Below are 15015 nucleotides of genomic sequence, written 5' to 3'. Positions count from 1 at the left end.
ACAGTGGCTGAACTATATGCCCCCTTGTCAGTGTGCTCTTTAGCTTCAGGCTTGAGTAGTAACACAAGGACTAGCTCTCAGTCTCCAAAGTCTGTTGCTGAGTTTGATAACATCAAAACCACTACAGACAGCCCACTTAAGTTTGACTTAACTGATACTCCTCTCTCCGAAGAATGGAGGCAGAGAATTATGGAAAAGCTCAACTCAATGTCAGATGTTTTTGCCATGCATGATTTGGATTATGGACACACAACTGCTGTGAAGCATCACATTCGACTTTCGGATGCAACTCCATTCAAACAACGACCCAGACCTATACACCCCTCGGACTATGAAGCTGTCAGACAGCATTTAAAAGAACTTTGTGAGGCTAACGTTATTCGTGAATCTGAGAGTCCATTCGCATCACCGATTGTGGTGGTTAAAAAGAAAAACGGGGCCATTAGGTTATGCGTCGATTACAGAAAATTAAACAATCAAACCATCAAAGATGCATACGCCCTACCAAACATTGAAGAAGCTTTTTCAGCCTTAACAGGCTCAAAATGGTTTTCTGTTATGGACTTAAAGTCTGGATATTATCAAGTTGAGGTTGAGGAAAGTGACAAACATAAGACAGCATTTGTTACTCCTGTGGGATTTTGGGAGTTTAATAGAATGCCCCAGGGAGTCACCAATGCGCCTAGCACATTTCAACGTGTTATGGAAAAGTGCATGGGAAGTCTCAACCTCAAAGAGGTCCTAGTCTTTCTGGACGACCTCATTGTGTTCTCAAGTTCATTGGAGGAGCATGAGGAGCGCCTCATGCGTGTCCTGTCAAAACTCAGAGAATTTGGACTCAAACTTTCCCCGGACAAGTGCCATTTTTTCAGGAAGTCTGTTAAATATCTCGGTCACATTGTCTCAGAGAAAGGCGTGGAGACTGACCCTGAAAAAATAGCTGCCCTCACCACCTGGCCAAAACCCAGAAACATAAAAGAGCTCAAATCATTTTTAGGGTTTGCAGGCTATTACAGGAGGTTCATTAAGGACTACTCTAAAATCGCAAGGCCCTTAAATGATCTCACTGCAGGTTGTTACCCCCCCAGAAGGCCTAACAGAGCAGGAACAAAGCACAGCTCTATTATAGATCCAAGGAGACCTTTTGCTGATAAGTGGACTGCCAACTGTGACGAATCCTTCAACACTCTGATACACAAACTGACAACAGCTCCAGTTTTAGGCTTTGCAGATGCTAAACAGCCCTACATCCTTCATACGGATGCAAGCATTCATGGACTTGGTGCAGCTCTTTACCAAGAGCAAGATGGGCATCTGAGAGTAATAGCTTTTGCAAGCCGGGGTCTGTCCAACTGTGAAAAAAGATACCCAACACATAAACTGGAGTTCCTTGCCCTAAAATGGGCAGTAACGGACAAGTTTTTCGATTATCTCTATGGTGCCAAGTTTACTGTTGTGACGGACAATAACCCTTTAACATATGTCCTGACGTCCGCCAAGTTAGATGCAGCTGGTCACAGATGGTTGGCTGCACTTGCCACCTTTGACTTTCGTATTCAGTACAGGGCTGGAAAATCAAACCAAGATGCCGACGGTCTCTCCCGCAGACCTCATGTGCAAGATGAAATGGACAACTCTGCTAAAGATGAGGACGACCGTATTGACCGGTTCATGTCTGACATCACTCAGAACGTGACTGTTTCTCCAGAAGTAGTACGTGCAATATGCCAACGACACATTGTCCACTCAGAATTTCAACCACAGTCTGAGTTGCTCTTCCTTGGCTTTATTGAGTGTGTTGCTATTGATGCAAATGCTATTCCACCAGATTACAGCCACACAGACATTTTGCCTGGCTCATGCACTTTACCACAAATGTCTCAACGTGACTGGGCTTTAGAGCAGAAGAAAGACCCATCCATCAGCAGGGTCATAACCTTGTTAATGGGGGGGAGGAGACCACCTCACAGGACGAAACAAAAGGAAGACAGAGAAGTCCAGCTCATGTTACGGCTATGGGACCAACTAGTTATGAGAGATGAAGTGCTTTACCGGAAAAGACTTCTAAATGGTGTACCATCTTTCCAACTAGTTCTGCCGAGGACTTTTCGAAATGAGGCTTTGGACAGCCTACATGACTGTATGGGACATATGGGTGTAGATCGCACCACAGATCTGGTTCGTGCACGCTTTTATTGGCCACGCATGCTCACTGACATAAACAACAAAATACACACATGTGAGAGGTGCATCAGACAAAAAGCCAGAGCTGAACACAGTGCTCCTTTGGTGAACATTTGTACCAGCAGACCGCTGGAGCTAGTCTGCATGGACTACCTGTCCTTGGAATCTGATGAAAAAGGGTCAAAAAATATACTCGTAATCACTGACCACTTCACCAAGTACGCAGTGGCAGTACCCACAGTTGACCAAAAAGCAAAAACCGTGGCCAAAGCCTTGTGGAATAATTTTTTTATTCACTACGGCCTGCCGGAGCGTTTGCATAGTGATCAGGGTCGGGATTTTGAGTCCACACTGATCAGAGAGCTATGCAATCTGCTTGGAATAAAAAAAACAAGAACAACTCCTTATCATCCACGTGGAAATCCTGTGGAAAGATTTAACAGGACACTCCTTGCCATGTTGGGCACCTTACAAGAAGAGGATAAGTTAAGGTGGAGAGATTTTGTGCAGCCATTGGTGCATGCCTATAATTGCACAAAAAATGACACGACTGGATACTCACCTTATCAGCTCATGTTTGGAAGACAACCAAACTTACCCATTGACATTGCATTTGGACTCGACAAGCCTACTGGGAGGGGCGAAACACATAGTCAGTATGTAAAAGGCCTCAGAGACAGTTTGACAGAGAGCTACAAAATTGCTATTGAACATAGCGAAAAGACTGCCTCTTACAACAAACAGAGATTTGACAACAAGGTGAGGGAGTCTAAGCTCGAAGTGGGAGATCGTGTGTTAGTGAAAAATGTAGGTCTCCGTGGTAAACACAAGATTTCCAACAGGTGGACTAACACTGTTTACAAAGTGATTAAACAGATAGAAAACCTCCCTGTTTATGTAGTAGCTCCCTTTGATGATGTGGGTCCAGAAAGAGTCTTGCATAGAGACTTGTTACTGCCCTGTGGTTTTCTGTCAGTTGCAAAAGAGCAACCTGAGCCCATAACACAAACCCAAACAAGGAAGTCTAAAAGACTGCAGTCAAGTGCAACAAAAAGAGGTGCTGGACATGAAGTTCCAGAGGATTCGCTGCTGGACAGCGAGGATGAAGATGTGGAGTATTATTACTATCCTCCAACAAAGATGGTGACTGATGTTGGAACCCGAAACGATGATGAACAGGACAGAGACATGCAAATTGGATCTGAAGACCAAGTGTTGGACACAAATGAACTTGCCAGTGAGAGAACAGAAACTGACAATACAGAACAGGATGTGACAAACGAACATGTTTCAGTGCCATCACTTAATCCTGAAGCTTCACCATTTGAGCCACAAGAGCCAAAAGAGACCATATCAGAAGAGCAGCAGCTCAAGGGTGAGTTAACCCAGTCACCCACACCTCGAATGTCCATCCAACCACCAGACCATGTCATAATAGATATTGGCAACCCTGAAACATCTGAAACTGTTATCCCTATTGGAACGGACAACCATGAAGGGAATTTTGAAGTAAGGAGATCAACAAGAGAGAGAACCCATCCCAAGAGACTCACCTACCCATCCTTAGGAAACCCACTTGTGGTGGTTATGCAGTCTTTACTTGGTGGCTTAGACAACGCACTGCAAATAGCCCTTGAATGTGACTTTTATGCCCCTGTATTTGATGCTTAGGAGATGTTGACATGCAGGGACGCATGCAATTAATGGGGGGGAGGATGTAACCCACATGTATATGTGTGGTACTGTTAGTGGTATTTTATTTCTGTAGGATTTTGTTTTGTTATTTAATGTTCCCAGCAATTTAGTTATATTTTCATTTTGAGTTTTCTTGTCATATCAGAAACCGCCAGCAGGTGGCTTGTGAGTTACACTCTGGTTTAGACAGCAGGAAACTATTAGAAGAAGAAGAAAACCGTAGCTGGCTGTAGCACGTTGTGCGAATTACTGCATGCTATAAGATAAATTCTTGATTAATTCCGGTAACGGTTAAGAGAAAAGAAGATCCGTGACCTGATCCCTGGCAGTAAAACACATTTTTACTGTGATTTTCTCTGGTGAGTGTTGTAACGTGTTTTTGCAACCGAAATTAAGCTAATGCTAACTGGCGTCATAGGCATTACTGCTCATATATTCCAACAAGGAAGAACAGAGAAACGTAAATAAAACCAATCGGAGAAACGTGTGAGATTAAAATGATGATTTTCACTGTATTGCATTTTTGTTATGTACAAACTAAGAGGTTGGATACAGTGTGATACGTTTGTTTTGCAAGCTTGCCATTAGTTGAATATTATTTTTGTGATAAATGGAATTTATTGCTTCCTGCATACTTTTGAAACTTAATAGTTAATTAAGTTCTATATATATGCAGGTTGGTTTTTTTTAGAACCCCATTCAACTTTGAAGACTGTCCAGCTGCATAGCATCGCAGGCCTGGATTGGATTGCTGAGCTCCAGGTTTCAACCCAAGACCTGGGACTGCTGGATCCGCTGCCTACTTTGCACTGGATAAGATAAGATTTTGGATCCAAAGAAACACATGACCTTTTAACAAAGACTTGACTGACTGACTTAAATTACTGAACTAAGAAAACAAAACTTCCAAAGGACAAACTGAACTATAAGGAATCTGAACCAAAAGAAAATACACTGCCTGATAAAAAAGGTGGACACTTTATGTTGGAACAAAAAAAAACTGTACCGTAATATTCTGTTTCAAGTTGTATTAAATAATCTGTTCATTCTTGATAATATGGTTGTTTGTGCTTATTATCCTCCTTTTTGAACTTAGAAAGATAGACTAACTGTAACTTCAACATTGAAATCTAAGTTTCTCAACTTATCTATTCGTAAGTTACACTAGTTGGTTACAGTCTGTAAACTGATTTCAGAGTGTTTAAAACCTGAGTTGTTTGTTCATTATCACCCACAGTAAAGTGACTGCAGGCAGTTTGGATGTCCACCCCACAGAGAAGGCCCTGGTGGTCCACTATGAGGTGGAAGCGTCCATTCTGGGAGAAGACGGAGGTCCAATGCTAGGGGAACGCAAGGAGGGACAGAAAATGTGAGAGAGCGTCTGGTTTACATCAATAACAGCCCGTTATTGATGACTCTTTGCTGTCTTATTTGGTGTTGTGAGATGTATTGAATTGAAAATGATCAGCAAGGATCTTGCAGGGCATTTTCTCGTTTTTGCTCACACTTCACACAACATTTAATTGTTGAATTTTACACATACCGGTAGTCATTTGGCCATTTTAATTCCTCCAAAGAAAATTCAAATGGTCCAAAATAGAACTTAGCTGGTCCGAGCTTAAAGAAAACTGGAAAATTAGCACAGGCCAATAAAAGCCTAAGATCAATAGATTCTTTACATAAGTGTTTACTTCAGTCCCTTCTATGCCAACCTCCACTTTCTCCTCTTTTCCCCTCCAGTATCCGTGTGAAAAGCCTCTCTCCCACTACAGATGTGGCAGCTTTGGCCAGGAAAGTGGTGGAGGAGTGTAAGCTCATCCCCATCTCCCGTTTGCCCCAGGTGGAGCAGCTGCTCTACTACCTGCAGAACAGGAAATCCTCCCCAGTGGAGGGGAAAGGTGAGATGGACACTACTACTCTTAATTTATGCATCTGTTTCAGTGTTGCACTGAATCACACTATCATTAGATATAGTTTCGTTCTCACATATTTTTCCCCCTCATCAGTGGAGAGGAAAGAGAAAAGAGCAGTGAAGCCCAAAGACCTGACACCGTTTGAAGGAATGGAGGTATAACAACATTAATGTTTACTAAATGTAGCAGTGCTTCTAGAAACTATTGCGCTCTAGAAAAGTTTTTCTTAGTGTTTTGTTATAAAACTTTCTAAGTCTGTCGGTTTCTCTTCTTTTATTATTTGTGTCTAGTTAAACGAGGAAGCCACTATAACCAGAATAGAAGAGTATGTTGAGCTGCTCTATGAAGGCATCCCAGAGAAGATCAGAGGCTCTGCTCTGATTTTGCAGCTCGCCCGCAACCCTGACAACCTGGAGGAGCTGTTACACAACGGTACATTATCATCCCACTAAACCGTTGCTATGGAGACATGGTTACCCGAGGATGTCCCCTTTAGCTTCAGTTATTTTTAGGGGGTTTTTTCCCTTCCTCCCATACCATCTTGCTCACAGTTCGAGTCAGACTTACTATAAATTCCTGTTGATTTGGGTTGGTTTATTCAAGCTGCCGTTTTCTTGAATGATATTTTCTCTTGCCTTTCCCATGTTGAGTTGCTAAGGGAAATGGGCCGTTGTGTCATATTAATACCACAAGAAAACAGGAAAATGTTGATTACTGATTAAATATTTCTAATCATTCTGATCAAAAGATGAAGTTAATAACAAATTATGAACATCTTTCTTTTGCGTTTATTTTAGAGAAATCATTAAGGAGGCTAATAATTGTTACACCCATGCTTTTATTAAAAACAATATTTTCCTTTCTAAACTGAATAAATGTACTAAAGTTAAGTCCCAAATTGAAAATATTAGTTTTTTTTCTTACTGGGAGTTTCCATAATTGTGCTGCAGGTGCTGCCCCTTTTTTGGTTTGTTTTTTTGTGGTAGAAAACATGAGGTTGATTAGCATGAACATGGCCTTGTGTCGCTACAGAAGCTGCTCTGGGTGCTCTGGCCCGAGTTCTGAGGGAGGACTGGAAGCAGAGTGTCGACTTGGCAACCATCATCATTTACATCTTCTTCTGCTTCTCCAGGTAACCCTAACGCAAGCTTAGACATTTTCCTTGAGTATGTCTGACATCACTGTTTGACCTCATTGCATCTGGTGCTGCAGTTTCTCTCAGTTTCATGCTGTGGTGAGTCACTATAAAATCGGGGCGTTGTGTATGAGCGTGGTGGAACATGAGCTGAAGAGGTACGACGTGTGGCGCGAGGAGCTGCGCAAGAAAAGCAAGGCTTATATCCTTTTTCTTTTTTTGCAAACCCTATCATTTACCTTTACAGTCTGAGCTGTCTGTCTCTTCTCTTGTGTAGCCTGTATGGCTTACATGACACTTTTTTTCCTTAATGTGGCTTTTTTACGCGAGTCAGCACCAGAAAATGGCTCTCTAAAAAGAGACCAGGACAAAGCTCTGAGGAAATACCAAGGCCTTCTGGCTAAGCAGGAGCAGCTTCTCAGAGGTGAAATAAAATAATTAAGATCACCGTTTTCTTTACTTTTGATGTGAGAAGTGTGTTGATGTACACACTTTTTTTAATAGTTTTTTTTGTTTTGTTTTTGCTTTTTCACATTTTGCTTTGTTCCAGCCACAAACTTCGATGCATTTGTTTACGATTTTATGTGACAGAGCAACACAAGTTTGAGAATAACTGCAAATAATAATAATTTTAAAAAAGATATATTTTTTTAATACATCAAAACAAAAAGAATGAGCAAAAAAATTCAGAATTTACATTAGCAAACCTGGCAGAGACTTGCCTCAAAAGACTTCCAGCTGCAATTGCTGGAAATGGACGCCTCTTTTGTAACATTTTTGTTTGTAAAAAGTTTGAAAACCAGTATTTTACATTTCCTTTGCAAGTATGCTCTGCTTTGTGTTGATCTGCCATGTGAAATTTCTATTAAATACACAAGAATTCATCCTTTTAAAGTGACAAACTATGGAAAGGTTCACGGTATGAATAGCTTAAAATTAATACGAAAGGAAGCTATATCATTCATTAGCATTTGGCCAGTTTGCCCTTTTTTTCCCTTGCTCATTTTCTTCTTTCTCTCCGCCTGCCAGTATCTCTCTACCTCCTGCTGAATCTCGCTGAAGACACAAGGACGGAGCTGAAGATGAGGAATAAAAACATCGTGGGGCTGCTGGTTCGAGTTCTCGAGCGCGACGACGAGGAGCTGTTGGTGCTGGTGGTTTCGTTTCTGAAAAAGCTGTCCATCTTCCTGGAGAACAAGAATGACATGGTGAGCCCGGGCCTGCGCTGTAGACTAGATCCGTCCTGTTCATGAAGCGATGCAGATTTGTATCCTTAAACTTAGGCATGAACATTTATTGTGTCGTTTATGGTTAAGAATTTCTTATCTGGATGTAAATTTTGATTTATTGTTGTCTTAAGTTTCAGTTAATAATGTCAAATAAAAAAAAAACTGACAATATTATTCAAAATGTTATTTTTTTTTACTATTTTCTCAACTATTTGTTCCACAAGAGCAACAAAAAATATCAGTAAATTCCAAAACACATTTGAATGCAGTTTAGTGATACTAATCACACCTCTTTAATTTAATTTAGAACACAATTAGAAAGTCCAGAGAATACTTACTGACTGACTGATTGACTTACTTACTTACTGACTTACTTACTTACACACACACACACTTATTTAGCAACACAGAACAGGGATTAGAACGTGGAACCCAGAAAAACTACCTTAGCAATTTTAGACTCCTTTTCTCCCAACCCAGAAAAGGAATTAGACCAGAGGATACTTACTTATACTTATCTAGTAACCCTGAATAGAAGTATATAGTTAATTTATTTTGGATCAACATTATTAGCTTTTTCTTCTTTTGCTCTTTCCTTTGGTTTATTTTGTTTGTATTTCCTTTTAATTCCTGTAAAGCACTTTGTACTGCCTTGTTGCTGAAAATGTGTTATATAAATAAAATTACCTTTACCTTTAAGTAAGTAGAGTCTTTCCAGTTTCAAATGAGTTTTTCAAGAACACTATTTGTGTTTGTGGCACTATGAATGCTGTCATTCTGTCACAACCATACCATTTTAAATATCACAATAACATTTGAAGTCCATATTGCTCACCCCTACTGCTTTGTCGGTTTATGAAGATTACACATTGCAGTTTGCGCGTCGCACTTCAACATGAACTTTCCAATGGTGCCCTGTTGAAATGAGTTTTTGTGATTGTTTTGCCTTTATACACCTATATATTTTTGATCATTTTTGCACCATATTTTTTAAAACAAATCTGCAGGATTTGAATACAATAGCACTAAACTGCTTGCGTTTATTCTTGCAGGCTGAGCTCGACACTGTGGAGCGCCTGGCGCGTCTGGTTCCCTGTGAGCACGAGGATTTGCTAAACCTGACTCTCCGCTTGCTGCTCAACCTCTCTTTTGACTCGGGACTCAGAGCCAAGATGGTGGAAGTCGGGCTCTTGCCTAAACTGACGTCGCTGTTGGGTAACGACCGACTCGGTCGCAGCCGTCCGCAGTACGGTGAGCTGCGTTCAGAGTCCAAACCGTGTTCTTTCGTCACGCAGGTGATGAGAGCAATCGGCAGGTGGTGATGCGCATCCTGTACCACGTCAGCATGGACGACCGCTTCAAAGGCATGTTTGTTTACACCGACTGCATTCCTCAGGTACAGTGGCCTCTGTTTACCTTTAAAGTGACGGACTCTCTCTCCAATGAATGAGCTCAATTTCTGTGTCCGGATGTAGCTGATGCAGATGCTGTATGACCACGGCGGAGAGGAAATAGAGGCGGAGCTCATCTCCATCTGCATCAATTTGGCTGCCAACAAAAGGAACGCACAGCTCATGTGTGAAGGTAAGTCACGTTTAGCAGGAGCGCTTCGTCTTTTACCTGAAGAGGCGGCTTGTGGAGAAGAGGCCCGATCGAACCAGTTTTGTTCTGCGTTTTGAAGGAAACGGGCTGAAGATGTTAATGAAGAGAGCTCTGAAAACAAAAGACTGCCTTCTGATGAAGATGATCAGAAACATCTCCCAGCATGACGGCCCAACCAAGCCGCTGTTCATTGTAAGTTTTGGTGTACGTTGTGAGAAAAGAAAACGCCACTTCTCACGGCTGATGGCATAAATCGTTTTGTTAAGGATCTTCTTGAGTTGGGATGTTTTCCTTTTTCAGGATTACGTTGGCGACCTGGCGGCAGAGATCCGTACCGAGGAAGAGGAGGAGTGGGTGCTGGAGTGTCTGGGCACGCTGGCCAACCTGACTATCCCTGACCTCGACTGGGAGTTGGTGCTGAAGGAGTATAACTTGGTGCCTTTTCTCAAGGACAAACTTAAACCAGGTACTAAATAGATGCAGGAGTTGCTCTCAGCCATTTTTATTTCTATTGATGGAAATGTGTAACTGCAGGAAAGCATTGACTAAAGCTGCAGTCTAGCTTGTAAATTTTCTTCCAACTCTTGAACACAATCCTTTGAAGGCTGCAGTTGTTGCTGTTGCTTGTGCACACGTTTTCCTTCCAACTAACCTTCTACTAAAATGCTTACATCGCACATTGTGCGAACTACAAGCTTGTTTAGAAATGGCCTTTTGTAGTTCTTTGTGAACAGTTTGCTAGTCAAGTTAACAGCCTTACCTATAATAGTGCAGGTCATAATGTATTATTTAAACATTAAAAACCGTCTGTTTTTTTTTTAGAATTGTCTCCAAAACTGAATTTTTGGGATCATAAAAACTAAATATCTCTTTACGTGTAACCGATCTGCATGACACATTAGTTAATTTTTAAAAAAAAAATCAAATTACTGAATTAAATATATATTTTTAAATAAAAATGTTTCCATTTTACTTTATGAATTGATTTTGTATTGAGTTGAGAACCTCCCATGCTAACATTACTTTGTGTTTCAGGTTCGGCAGAGGACGACCTCATCCTGGAGGTGGTCATAATGATCGGAACGGTTTCCATAGATGACGCCTGCGCTGTCATGTTGGCCAAATCAGGCATCATCCCTGCCCTTATTGAGCTGCTCAATGGTAAATACATACTCAAGGAATATACACTGAATAGTTAAAGATCATCAATCGAAGGTTTTTACACCTTATACCATTCTCTTTGGAGGAGCAGCGTTTTGTTTTGCAATATCACTTAGTTCTCTTCTTCTCCTCTTCACAATGATGGCTGTGAATAATGAGAACGTTTTAATCCTTTGTAATTTCTCTGCAAACTGTGGCTTTAATTAAAGCAAAAAGCTAATTAGGATGGCTGAACTTTGTTTCATGTTAATCAGATTCACTGTAACTGATGACAAGAGGAATCCAAGAAATCTATATTTTTCAGCTAGTTAAAGTGTACGGCGTTCTTACCTGTGCAACTAGGTTGTTCTGGTTTACTTTTCTTGTAGTTGGTTTTTTTTACATGACAAAAATATGCCACTGACTCTTATGATCATGTGTTTTTTGCGCAGCACGGCAGGAGGACGATGAGTTTGTGTGTCAGATAGTGTACGTCTTCTACCAGATGGTGTTTCACCAAGCGACTCGAGACGTCATCATTAAAGACACTCGTATCCTAATGATAATTATTGACAACAAACCGAAATGCTTTGACAAGGTTTGTTTTTTTTTTTTTTGAGAAGATGCAGACCTTTGTTGTTTTCCTTTAACCTTTCCCGTAGAGGCTCCAGCTTACCTGATTGATCTGATGCATGACAAGAACGCAGAGATTAGGAAAGTGTGTGACAACACTCTCGACATCGTTGCTGTAAGTCAGACCTCTTCAGATGGCGACCTGCAGGCCACATCTGGTCTCCATTGGGTAGAAATTCCCAAAAAGAAATCCATATAATTTGCTAACCTTCAGAAAATCCTATAAAACAACGAAAATTCCCTCAACAGTAAGGATCATGAACTCAACACTTGGTGGTGTGGGAAACCCACAATGTTTTGTGTCTTGGGTAGTGACACCAGCTAGCTTGACACACACAGCACGTCTTTATCAACACTGACATGTAAAAATGATTGAAAACTGTAAATTTCGCCCATTTTTTAACTGACAAATATTTATTTTAGCATCACATCCAAGTACTAAACCTCCGCGTTTAGTCTGCAGTGAGTGTGTTGCGGTATTGCGTGCCTTTTATCGGCCAAAGACGATGTCTGGCTCAGGGAAATATCTTAGTTAGGAAATCTGACCCATATTTACGTGTACATTTTTAAATAAAGAGTAAAAATTCGCTTTGTTGATCTTTAGTATTTAATATTTTTTCTTCCTCCACCAGGAGTATGACTTGGAGTGGGGGTATAAGATCCAATCAGAGAAATTTCGTTTCCACAACAACCAGTGGCTGGAGATGGTTGAGAGTCGCCAGGTCGACGAGGCCGAACCCTACCTCTACGATAACGACAACGACAGGACGGATCTGTTCTACAGCGCAGGTACGCCCTGAGAATTATGCGTGTCGAATAAGATACTCTGCAGTAAACCGACACAACCTGCAGCTTGACTGAATCGGTTTTGTTCCTGTCGAACCTTTTCAGATGGAATAACTCCAGGAGACGGCTCAGTTAGCCCAGATTTCTTCAGCGACCTGCAGCCTCAGAATGGAGACTCGCACCATGGCGTGTGAGTTGGCAATCACCAGGAGGGGGCGCTCTCTACCATCTTACAAACACAAACCATCAGAGCAGAACATGGTCAATACGCTCCCTTTTTAATTATTGGTGTGTTTCATATCAGTGAGTGGAGAGCAGTGTATTCCACTGCGATGATAAAATTCAGAGTTGCCAACTTTGGATTGGAGTTTGGAGCGATTTTTGCCGAATAGACGAGTTGGCTCAGGGTGAGGGTCGTCAATATATTTACATTGCTTAGCTTCTGTCATCATTAATGGTTGGACGACAGAGCAACTTGTCATAGTATGTCTAGTGTTACTGCAGGACCCCGATCCAAAAATTGGATTTTTCAAATAAAGATCATTCTGCTCAAGGGTCTAATTATTACAAAAGTAGGTTCTGGTTTCCTAATGGGCTTTAAAGTTCAAAACTGAATCATTTTGGGCTTCTTTCGAAATCTGTTTACTTTAACCTAAATAAACAGGACGAGCTCATTCATCTGCTCATCCTATTTCACATCATTCTTTCTTATGAAAACTAAAGCTCCTTGTCGTTTATCTTTCTGCTTCAGAGACGTCGGTGATGTCTTTGACCAGGCCGGCTCATTGACAGGACGACCAGCCACGGCGTACGGCTTCAGACCGGATGAACAGCCGTTCTATCAGTACTCATAAACTCACTCGTTCCTAACCGTCCTGCATGTTCATCTCTTCACTGCTTCAATCCGTGTTGTCATGACTGAACTTCTTGTAGCTTTTTAGAAACTGGCATTATCTACTGTTGGGTAAGGACTAAAACATGAAGTCTAATTGTGCTTTTTATACGTTCACCTTTTTTTATTAGCTTTTTTTATTTATAAAAATATCTTCCTTTGTCTGATTGTCTCAGCAAATAATTAGCAGACAATGAAAGGGCACATTTTCAGGTTTGCATGTTTTTAACTATATAGTGGTATTTATTGGTACTTGAAAGCTACTGAAAATAGAGGGGGGAAAAATCAGCCTCTTTGGATTTAACGTCCATTTGGCTCCTCTAACGCCCAAAATCAAAGTTGTCTTATAAACACTAACATATGCACATATTTGACGGTAACTCTTAAAACCGCGTTCAGGAACGTTCGTTTTTTAAAAGTTCGTAAACAACAGAAACTGAAAACAAAAATGAAACAAAAAGTGAAAAAAAAAGGTCAAATTTCCCTTAAATAATAATAATAATAAACTTAAATAATTTTTTTGTACTTTTAAAGTAAAATAACTCAACTTCCCATGACTCATTTATGTCACATGCAGATATGTGTTACATTTCACAAAAGTGAACAAAGGCTGTCACTTGAAATTCCCGGGGGAAAAAAGTGAAAATGTATCATTTACAGACTAATATTCAACAGCTGCAAGATGTATTTGACACAGACGCTGTTTGAGTTGCATATCTAAGAATTTCAGTGAAATATCAGCTGCAGTTAGATGAAAACTGTAAAACTGAAAATCCTAAAATGCTGCTTCTGCCAGTGCACAGCTTTGGTCTATAAGCATACCTCAAGCCACAGCAGTATTGACTTTTCACTACACAGAAATGACATTCTTGTATCTGCAGAGGAGGCGGGACATATTGGTGTTCAATGGTTCATTAATGAAATCATGCTAGTTAGCTGATGCTGCATCCATCACTATAAACACCGCGGTGCAGCATCCATGAGAGGAAGCAAGCCCAGTATGTATGCCATAAGGGCGGTCTGAAACAAAACACTGTCAAAAGCTAACTTAGTATTATTTTGCACATATCGCTTGTATTCAATGCATGTTTTTGCTTTTTTAAGAATGTGAATTGTTGTTTGGTTTTTATACTTGTTTTCTTTGTGGCTACCGAACAATTGGTGAAGTAGAAATGCTGTCTGTCACTATTACTGTCTCCCAACTGGTTCCTTAATAAAACAGACAAAGAAAGATGTGATGCTTATCACCTGCAAACCGTTTGGTCTCCTTAATATTTGTTCATTTTGCTTTGATCATGATTGAAAATGATCCAAAACCCTTACTGCATTTTACTGGGATTTTATGTGGCAGAACAAGACAAAGTAGGACATAAATTGGAAGCAGAAGGAAATTTTGTGTGTGTGTGTGTGTGGCAGGCATTTGTATTCACCTCCCTGCATTCTAGTATCTCTAAATGAAATCCAGAGCAATCACTCTAGAAATCTGTAAATAGATTCTACTTGTGTGTAATTTAATCTCAGTATAAATCCAGCCGTTCTTTGAAGTCAGAGTGTTTTTTAGAGATCACCAGAAAAAACACAGCGTCATGACACAGCGTCTGTCTCTATGCTGTAACTGCGAAGTAATTTCCCTGCTGGGATGAATAAAGTACTTCTATTCTATTCTAAAAACCGCACACAACCTGAAGACACTATCCCCAGTGTGAAACATGGTGGAGGCAGCATCATGCTGTGTGGGACTATCCTGTGATAGGAACAGGGCAAAGAAAGAATGAAAGAATCTGTATCTCACGGAATTAGTCCGAA

At 40.7% G+C, this 15015-nt stretch overlaps 1 protein-coding gene across 1 annotated transcript in view; it reads left to right on the top strand.

Moving 5' to 3' along the window:
• LOC114146079 (kinesin-associated protein 3-like) overlaps positions 1-14464 on the top strand; it is a 31897-nt gene extending 17433 nt beyond the window's left edge. Inside the window, exons 2-20 of the mRNA XM_028019841.1 lie at positions 5117-5248; positions 5620-5777; positions 5886-5947; positions 6083-6224; positions 6825-6924; positions 7005-7129; positions 7253-7351; positions 7957-8135; positions 9209-9371; positions 9452-9552; positions 9632-9740; positions 9838-9950; positions 10059-10224; positions 10794-10919; positions 11351-11449; positions 11561-11646; positions 12164-12320; positions 12423-12507; positions 13069-14464. Coding sequence (XP_027875642.1) covers positions 5117-5248; positions 5620-5777; positions 5886-5947; positions 6083-6224; positions 6825-6924; positions 7005-7129; positions 7253-7351; positions 7957-8135; positions 9209-9371; positions 9452-9552; positions 9632-9740; positions 9838-9950; positions 10059-10224; positions 10794-10919; positions 11351-11449; positions 11561-11646; positions 12164-12320; positions 12423-12507; positions 13069-13171 — 2305 coding nt within the window. The 3' untranslated portion in view covers positions 13172-14464. The remainder of the gene's footprint in view (positions 1-5116; positions 5249-5619; positions 5778-5885; positions 5948-6082; positions 6225-6824; positions 6925-7004; positions 7130-7252; positions 7352-7956; positions 8136-9208; positions 9372-9451; positions 9553-9631; positions 9741-9837; positions 9951-10058; positions 10225-10793; positions 10920-11350; positions 11450-11560; positions 11647-12163; positions 12321-12422; positions 12508-13068) is intronic.
• Positions 14465-15015: the final 551 nt, after the last annotated feature.

Source organism: Xiphophorus couchianus, chromosome 6 (assembly GCF_001444195.1).
Source record: "Xiphophorus couchianus chromosome 6, X_couchianus-1.0, whole genome shotgun sequence".
Lineage (NCBI taxonomy): Eukaryota > Metazoa > Chordata > Actinopteri > Cyprinodontiformes > Poeciliidae > Xiphophorus > Xiphophorus couchianus.
The sequence above is the reverse complement of the archived record's forward strand: the minus strand, read 5'-3'. Positions and strand labels throughout refer to the sequence as shown.